The sequence below is a fragment of the Podarcis raffonei genome, chromosome 4 (genome assembly GCF_027172205.1).
Source record: "Podarcis raffonei isolate rPodRaf1 chromosome 4, rPodRaf1.pri, whole genome shotgun sequence".
Classification (NCBI taxonomy): Eukaryota; Metazoa; Chordata; class Lepidosauria; order Squamata; family Lacertidae; genus Podarcis; species Podarcis raffonei.
In genome coordinates this window covers 51919409-51928328 of record NC_070605.1, presented here as the reverse complement: position 1 = coordinate 51928328, position 8920 = coordinate 51919409, and the positions used below count along the sequence as shown (strand labels likewise).

The following is an 8920-nucleotide window of genomic DNA, read 5'->3' as shown; positions in this document are numbered from 1 at the left end:
CAAAAGGTATTGTATATTTGTGTAGGGTGAATTGGAGGAACCATGAAAGCTGATATTATTGCCATTGGGAGATGGATAGCTCATAAATATACTTTGCATGCAGAATATCCTGCTTAACCTCTGACATCTTGAATTAAATGGATCTCAAGAGGGGCTGGAAAATGCCTCCACCTGAGTCCATGCCAGTCCGAGTAGACAAATATTGGGCTAGATCGTTGGTGGGCTATTTCAGGATATCTCCGAAGCTTCATATGGGCATTGCCATTATCTTTGTGTTTCTTTCACATGCTCTGAAATGAGCTCCAAAGTATAGCTCATAGAGAAGAGGAAAGAAAATGGTGGTAGAGGGAAAGACTTCCTACAAAGAGGAACTTAAGAGAGAAAAGATGTTAAGAGAGAAAAGTGGATGGAGAAAAGAGAAAAGATCAGGCAAATGGTACTGTGGGAAAAATAGAAGATTGGAGTCAACAGGCTATGTGGAACAGAAAGGCTAAGAGTGAAGGGAGAAGAAAAATCTCCAGAAATTTTCACAGGAAAATGTCTTGTGAGAAATTTTTGCTCAGCTCTAGAAAATGCTGAGCAAGAAGGACCAATGGCCTGCTTTGGTATAGGGCAGCTTCATATATTCATGTAGGCTGTGTCTGGAAGTTATGATGAATGCACACGGAGGAGATGTGGTCACAGGCGCAATCCCACTTCACACCCATTTGCACATAAACGTGATCAGTCAGCACCAGCAGTCATTCCACTTTTAAGGGTTAAGGCTTAACCCTTGCTGTGATGGCACTCTTGAAAGCAACACAAAAAAGTTCTTGGCCATTCTGAGTTTTGAATGCCCTTTTCAAGGAATAGTGGCCTAAAGGGCTACTATTGGAACTGCGCTTGGGCCTAGTTACATTTGTCCTGCCTTGCTACAGATACATTAACCATTGCAGAGGTGGCTCTTAAATGGCAGGAGGGAGATTAAGGAAACTTTTGCTTCTCCCAGAGCAAAGACTTCTAAAGTTTTTGACCTCTGCATTTTTGTGAAGCAACAGCTGGAAACGACATTATCTATATCTCTATATAGAGATATATCTATAGATATCTTGTTTTAAAACATATTTTTACAAGAAGTTTCATATTTTTTTAAAAGGGAACAGTTAACATTTTACCCTTCCCTTGATATTCTTGCTGTGGTTTTGGGAAGAAAAGGTAAGGGTCCAAAAGCATCCGATACTTCCTGTAGTCAGATGTCTCCACCCAACATGTGTTTTAAACACGTTTCATATTAGGTTCAGTGGTCAAAAATTACCCATTTATTTTGCACTGTGATTTATGTGAGTTCAGCAGTTGCATTAAACCTAGAAAATGGTGTGATGTGAGGCCTCTATAAAATACCCAAGACTTCATGCACTCTACACACACACAGGCTTGTGGATTTTTAAAAAAACTATCTTCTTTGGAAGGCGTATCAATTAAACTATTATACTGGGGATATTTGTGCCATAAAATTTCAGTATTTCCCATTGATGCTGATTTCTGAAGCAAAGCAGAAACACGTTAGAGTGCTTGGATTTTCAACCATCTTTTTTTTTTTCTTTGTACCCACAATTTCATGGACAGGCTCTTCCCGATATAACACACCAGTAAAACCAATTGCCTTTTTTATGACCCAGCTTCCGCACTGACCCACATACAGCTACTTGCCTTAAGAGGACATATGAAGCTCATGTAGGTTTTCAGCCTGCTGATGAAACCATTAGCCATACGTTACACACACACACACACACACCACTTACAAAAACACAACGGCTAAGCCAAAGGCGTTTCCTTTACTTCCCACGCTGCTCTCCTTCAGGAAGATATCACAAAGAAAAGCAAAACTTTGCTTCTTAAAGCTGCAGTGCTCCATGCAGGGCAAAAGGAAAATCCTCTTTAACATGAAGCAAAAGCAATTCACTGTATTAATTATAAATGAATATTTTTAGATGGGAAAACTACATTTTGGAAACTTTCCTCAGCCATGCTGTGGTATGTGTGTGCTTGGGTGTGATGGAGAAGGACCCTCTGCTGGGCTCTGATTATTATTTGGGGGGGGGTCTTCTGTAGAAGCCCCTGCTGTGCCTGCTGAAGGTGTGAGCTGTTCTGGAGCTATCGCTGGTGGTATTCCTGTCAGCAGCAGAGGGCACATGCCCCTCAAATGTGGTGCTTCAGGTGCAGGGCAGAGCATGCCTGGCCAAGAGTCAATGGAGTCTAGGCTGGCCCATCCATCTGCCTTGACTGACAGGGGTCAGCAGGGCTTCAGATATGGCGATACCTCTGTCTCTCCCCCAGGACAGAAGTAAAATTGTTCTGCCAATCACTGTAGCATTCTAGTGGGGTGGTGCTGTGGTCTAAACCACTGAGTCTCGGGGGCTTGCTGATCTGAAGGTTGGCCGTTTGAATCCCTGTGATGGGATGAGCTCCCATTGGTCTGTCCCAGCTCCTGCCAATCTAGCAGTTTGAAAGCACCAGCACAAGTAGATAAATAGGTACTGCTGTGGCGGGAAGGTAAATGGCGTTTCTGTGCGCTCTGGTTTCTGTCACAGTGTTCCGTTGTGCCAGAAGCGGTTTAGTCATGCTGGCCACATGACTCAGAAAGCTGTCTGTGGACAAACGCTGGCTCCCTCGGCCTCAAAGCGAGATGATCACCGCAACCTCTAGTCGCCTTTGACTGGACCTAACTGTCCAGGGGTCCTTTACCTTTTACCTTCTAGTTATTAACACTGTTTTACAGCTGATCTGTAAGACAGGCTGGTACGTAAGGCACCTTTTCTGAGTTTGCTTGATTGGGTCAACAATTCCTTTTGGTCACATTTCTTTATTGTGGTGTCCTAGTCAAACTATCACATAAGACAATGCAACTTCTGAAAAGACCGAGACTGATACAACATAGCAAAGCACATTGTCAGCTTTCCTGCACCTTGTGGCAGTGACAGCTTTGCAAAACCTAGGCTGCTTGGTTAGAGCAGAATACAATGCAAAAAAAAAGTTTTTATTCATGTTAAGTAGAATAAGGCCTGTTTTGCAAGAATCTAAACAAAAGAAAAAATATATCTATATTGGTTCCTATGTTACTCTCCCAGTGCTGATTCTAACCAGTGTGGTGATCTAATAACAAAGAGTAACTTATACCCTTCGGCTGTCAAAAGTACATGTGGTTCCACCAAGGCCCCATTTGATTTTTTTTTTAAAAAAATGTAACTCGTGTAATCTCAAGCTATTCAAGGATTTGGGGCTTTGTACCTTTGAGCTGGGAAAGGTCAGCCCTATGATTTCCAGGTCAGAACTATCTGACAAGGATTTGGTGGTGTGGTAACCTGAGAAATGTTAACAAGGGAATGCTGTTAAGAATAAAGAGGGCAAGAAGGACAAACACTGAAAAGAAACTATTATATAATGATGTATTATAGTGGGCCTTGACAAATCTCTCCACCAAAAGCTATTCTTTATGACAAGGCATATTACTCCATAGTGCTGAAATACTGTTGTTTTGAACAGCGATCTATATAATCATGTACAGGTCTTGCTACAAAGTTTCTGTGGGGTCATTCATGATAGTAAATGCCATATTTGCTACAAAGTGTTTGGCCTCTTGAAGCCTCCTAATCTCTCAATAAAAGGATCTTTGTTACGACCACGGCATGTAACTGAGGTAGCCCCCTTAGTGTTGTTCTGAACATAAATCTATATACCTCATGCATGGGTCTTGCCAAAGAATTTCTGTTAAGGTTAGAATCTATCAGTTCTGAGTTCAGACCCAGCTACGACCTCCTCCCCTTCTGCAGCAGCATTTTTAATGGTAATTTACATTGGGTTTTAATTGCTGGGAACCACTCTGGCAAGCTAAAAATCAAGCAATCAAGCTTAATCCTTTGTCTTTTCTTTGTTAAAAAAAAAAGGAAAAAAAGATGACTTCTAGAATCATACAGCTACACTAAAATCTTGCCAGGAAACTACTGATTCCCTTCCTGATGAACCATGGCCCACTTCAGGTGTTTAAACATGCAACAATAACAAGGATGTAGGGGCTTGGATTCACTCAAGCATTCCATGTCCTATCTTTCTGTTTATTGCAAAATTTTGAAGAGAGCTTCCAAGCACATTTAGCTGGAGACTGGGAAGTGTAGCGCGTGGAGGCACATGCCTGCCTCCCACATTTTGCTCTTGGGTGTCTAAAGAAGTCTATGGTTTGCTGTTACAGCCCAGTTGGGTGTACTATAGTTTGTACTGCAAACCAGGGCTTGCAGGGAAAGCATAAACTACAGCTTGGCAGTTCAGATATAGACAGCAGGAAGCAGGAAGGTAGGGAAGTGATCACAGCATGGGAGGATAGGAGGGAGTGGGAGCAAGGAGCATGAAGCTTGAGCCTCAATCCACACTCATTCGCATGATTCCAAGACAGGGTTTGATACTAAGCCAGGAGCTCCTGTTCAGCTAGGAAACATATATATATATATATATATATATATATATATATATATATATATGGACAATCCAAAATGAATACAGGGTAAATGCTGAATCCTTTCTTGTTGCACTAGAGACTCCAGAATAAGGCCAAGTGTAATGTTCCCAACTGCCTGTCCTATGATCACAGCCCAGGTCCATCAGGACTACTCAGTCTGTACACTGCACCTTGGTTTCTTTGCTGCAATCATGTGGAGCTATTTGTTCTGTTTGCACCTTTCGACAAGCTCCCTGCTTGTAGCCCAGTGTGGTCTGTGATGGGATAGTGGCATAGTAGCCTTAGGCTGCAATCCAATGCACACTTTGCCTGAGATTAAGCCCTTATGGCCTTACTGAATTCAGCCGGAGGACTTACTTATGAGTAGACACGCATATGCACAGCTTCACTGTCAACAGGCCAAGGTACCCTTTTCCCTTTTTTTAAGTGACTTGAGGTTGGGACTGCTAATTCAGAATGCCAGTCATGAACCATACATTAATTTGTTAGGAGGCAAATGTGAGGGACTTTGAAGAAGTGCAAAGAGTTGGGGTTACAGTCCTTTCTAGTTGGTCCTTTCTAAAAGTAAAATAGAATCGAAACATTGATTATCTTAGCCAAGACATTGTCACGTTTATGTTTTACAGGCCACAATACTGTATACTTTGTATACGGTTTGGTTGCTAGAGCTCACGACACTTAATGTCAGGGTTGCCCCACGTTGGGCAAAAAGATTCCTGCATTGGAGGTGGTCGGACTAGATTATCCTTGTGGTCCTTTGCAATTCTATGATTCTGTGAATAAAAATAAGGTCATTATCTTTCCCAGACAGAATTCTTTTCTACATAGGTGATAGAGTCCCATTATTTACATAGCCTCTGAAGCTGCAGAGATCCAACAAGCACAGCAAACACACACATACACAACCACGAATAGGACTCCTTGTTTACTCCTGTGAAACTTGTCCACTTTGATACCTCATTTGACCAGATTAGCCTGGTTCCCTTTTCACTTGTCACATCCACTTCTGTAAAGAGGCAGTTCTATCTTGGCTTCTTCCTTTGGGGTTGCAGAGAGCCAATCTGGGTGGAATAATGAAATTGGCAGTCAGCTGAGACTATGTGCCCGCCTGTCGGGTCACCAGGGCGGGGGGGACATGGGTTAGGCTGGGCAGAAGGTGGGAAGGCCTTTTCCTTCCAAGACTGTGGTAAGAGTTAACTCTTCCTAACCTTTTCTGCCCTTCTCTTGGGCGTGGGAGGAAATTACAGGCCTTGGAGACTAAGTGACAGTTGGCTTGGGATAATGACAGGCAGGCTTGCCGTGAGAATCCAAGCGATAAAGATAAAAGGAAGGGGAAAGGGCTCGGCTTTTTCTCCTGTTTGCAGAGAAGTGGCAGCTGCTGCCCTGGGCAGGAGCTGCAGGACAGAGCAGCGCCCCCTCAGCCTTCCTTGGTGCTGTCGCAGCGGCTGCTGCCTCTTCTGGTGCGCTAACCATTCCCTCCTCGCCCTGTTTGCAGCACGCCAGGAAAGTGCCGCACGTGTGTTGTTGTCTTCTTCCCTACCGGGCATCTGCCGAGACGGCGGCAGAAGAAAGAAAGAAAAAGTTTCAGGAAGATCCAGCCTTTTCCTGTCCCTATAAAGTTGTCTCATCACCCGCCCAATAAAGACCTAAGTGCCATAACAGGATCAGGGGCCAACCTGGCAGGACACCGGGGGAAGAAAGCGAAAGGTTGTAGCAAGTAAACAGGGCTGGTGAAGAAATCTCAACCTTTTACCAGGGGACGCTGTGGCTTTAAAGGATTCCGAGAGGCGATCGGGTGGGTTTCCTCCCCCGCCCCGCTTGAACAAACGTCCCCTCCCTGCTCCGTTGCCTCGCTCGCTTTCTCACCTCCGCGAACCTCCCCCGCCCCGTCCTTCTTTCTTCCTCCCCCTCTCCGCCCCCCCCCCCGCGCGCTCCGGTGTCTGATTAAACGAGAAGGAAGTGTGGGAGTGGAGGCTGCGAAGCTCTCCCTTTAAGAGGCAGCCTGCAATGACGAATTGTTGAAATTGCCATTGCAGGATGGCATTCCACTATAAATTCATTGTTCCACCTCCTCTCATCTTCACAGCTCTCGCTCTTCTCCTCTTGTTCACATCGGCGGACTGGGGATAACGCCGCCGCCGCCAAACACCCATTAAACTCGGAGAGGGAGGAGGGGGAACCTTGAGAATCTGGGACCTTTCTCCCACCCCCTGGCCGGCAAGGGAGGGCTTGTTTTCTCCTACCTCTCTCTGTCTCACACACATTCACTCACTCACTCTTTCTGCCGTCCGCCTCTCCAAACCAACTCATCAACCCAAAAAACAAGGGGACGGAGGAAGCCGGCGAGAGCCTCGGAGCTGTGCCAGAGCCGACCTCGCTCCCGTCGGATGACTCGGTGGCCGAGAGAGCGAGCGAGACAGAGCGAGGCGCAAAGTCCCAACTTCGCCGATGCCTCCTGGCTGCTGCGAGAGCCGCGTCTCCCTCCCACCGATGCGCTCTTGACTCGTCCGGCGAAGACTTCTCCAGCCTTTTGTTTTCCACCAGCCTGTCCCGTTCGCGCCCCGATCTGCCCGATCTCCCGCCCGGATCGCCGACCCGGCAATCGATTATCCGTCTGCTGCTGCTGCTGCTGCGGAGCCCACCATGCTGCTGAAGTTGCCTTGCCCTCCGCTGCCGGCGCTGCTGCTGCTTGCAAGCTTGCAAGCGGCTGCCTCGGCCGTCGGAGTTTCCCCGGCAACTTCAGCACCTGCCTATGATAAAGCTGTGCAGCTCTCCAAAGCAGCAGCAGCAGCGCCGCCGCCGGGCGCTGCGCCCCCCTTCTTCGTCCCGGAGCAGCAACAGCAGCCACGCGGGTCCAGCGGCCTCGTGGAGCGCGTGGACCAGACGTACTCGGGGGGCGGCAAGGTGGGCTACGTCCTGTACGCCGGCGGGCAGCGCTTCCTGTTGGACCTGGAGAAGGACGCGCTGCTGGGCTCCGCGGAGCAGCTGCTCCAGGGCAAGGGGCGCTGCTACTACCGCGGAACCGTGGACGGTAGCGCGCAGTCCTTGGCCGTCTTCGACCTTTGCGGCGGCTTGGACGGCTACTTCGCGGTCAAGCACGCCCGCTACACGGTGAAGCCGCTGCGTCTGGCAGACGACGGCGGGAAAGGGGCCGAGGAGGAGGAGGAGGAGCCCGCCCGGGAGCGCATCTACGACGGGGAGTCCGCGCGGGTGGCGCACCTCTTCTCCAAGGAGCACTTCAGCTTCCAAACGGTGCCTTCTCGGCCCAGCTGCGAGACGCGCGGCTCGCCCAAGGTGCCCTTTCTGGACCAGAAGAGGCTGGGCCTGCGGCAGGAGGAGACGGATTTCACCACCAGGGCGGCGCTGTCGGGAAACTTCTCCCCGCCGGCCAGCCTCCGAAGCAGAAAACGGCGCTCCATCTCGCGGGCCAGGCAGGTGGAGCTTCTGCTGGTGGCCGACGACTCCATGGCCAAGAAGTACGGCAAGGGTCTCCATCACTACCTGTTGACCTTGGCCACCATTGCCTCCCGCCTCTATGGACACGCCAGTATTGAGAACCACATCCGCCTGGCGGTGGTGAAGGTGGTGGTGCTGGGGGACAAGGAGAAGGGCTTGGAGGTGAACAAGAACGCAGCCACCACCCTCAAGAACTTCTGCAAGTGGCAGCACCAGCACAACCAACTGGACGACCAACACGAGGAACATTACGACGCTGCCATCCTCTTCACCCGTGAGGTAGGTTTGGGATCCCGCTCAGGCCTCCGCCAGCCTTGCGGAGCTGGGTTCATCACCCTCAGCTTCATTCTTCTGCTTCACCGCAGGTGTGTTGGACTTGATGACCCAAGAGGTCCTCTCTTGGGCTTTATGAATGTATGTGATTGTATTGCTGCTTTTTCTTTTTTTCTTTTTAAATTCATCTCTGGTTATAAATGTCCAAAGGTATCGTAGATGATGTCTTAAGAATCCAAAGTGCTACTGAAAACACCCGTTTGCCATTGGGTTCAATATCACTAATGCTAAGGTTTAGTGGATACTTGAGGTTCCAGTAATAATTCCAAGCATCTGCTAGGGAGCCTGAGTGAAAGGGGAGAGAGATAGATGATAGATGATAGGTAGATGATAGATGATAGATAGATATAGATAGATGATAGATAGATGATAGATGATAGATAGATATAGATAGATGATAGATAGATAGATATAGATAGATGATAGATAGATAGATGATAGATGATAGATAGATATAGATAGATGATAGATAGATAGATATAGATAGATGATAGATAGATAGATGATAGATAGATAGATAGATAGATGATAGACACATATGGATAGGGAAGCCCAGGGTGCTTCCACACAGCAGCTTATTGTTGACTCGGTGTTGCTCCTGTGCCCAAGTTCTGCACAGCATTCATGTTATGTCCTCATCAA

The 8920-nt window shown here is 47.6% G+C and overlaps 1 protein-coding gene across 1 annotated transcript in view; it reads left to right on the top strand.

Annotated features, from left to right (window-relative positions):
- Positions 1-6424: 6424 nt before the first annotated feature.
- The window catches only part of ADAMTS5 (ADAM metallopeptidase with thrombospondin type 1 motif 5), a 48265-nt gene continuing 45769 nt past the window's right edge, over positions 6425-8920 (top strand). Inside the window, exon 1 of the mRNA XM_053386544.1 lies at positions 6425-8224. Within this exon, the coding sequence (XP_053242519.1) occupies positions 7133-8224 (1092 nt within the window). The 5' untranslated portion in view covers positions 6425-7132. The remainder of the gene's footprint in view (positions 8225-8920) is intronic.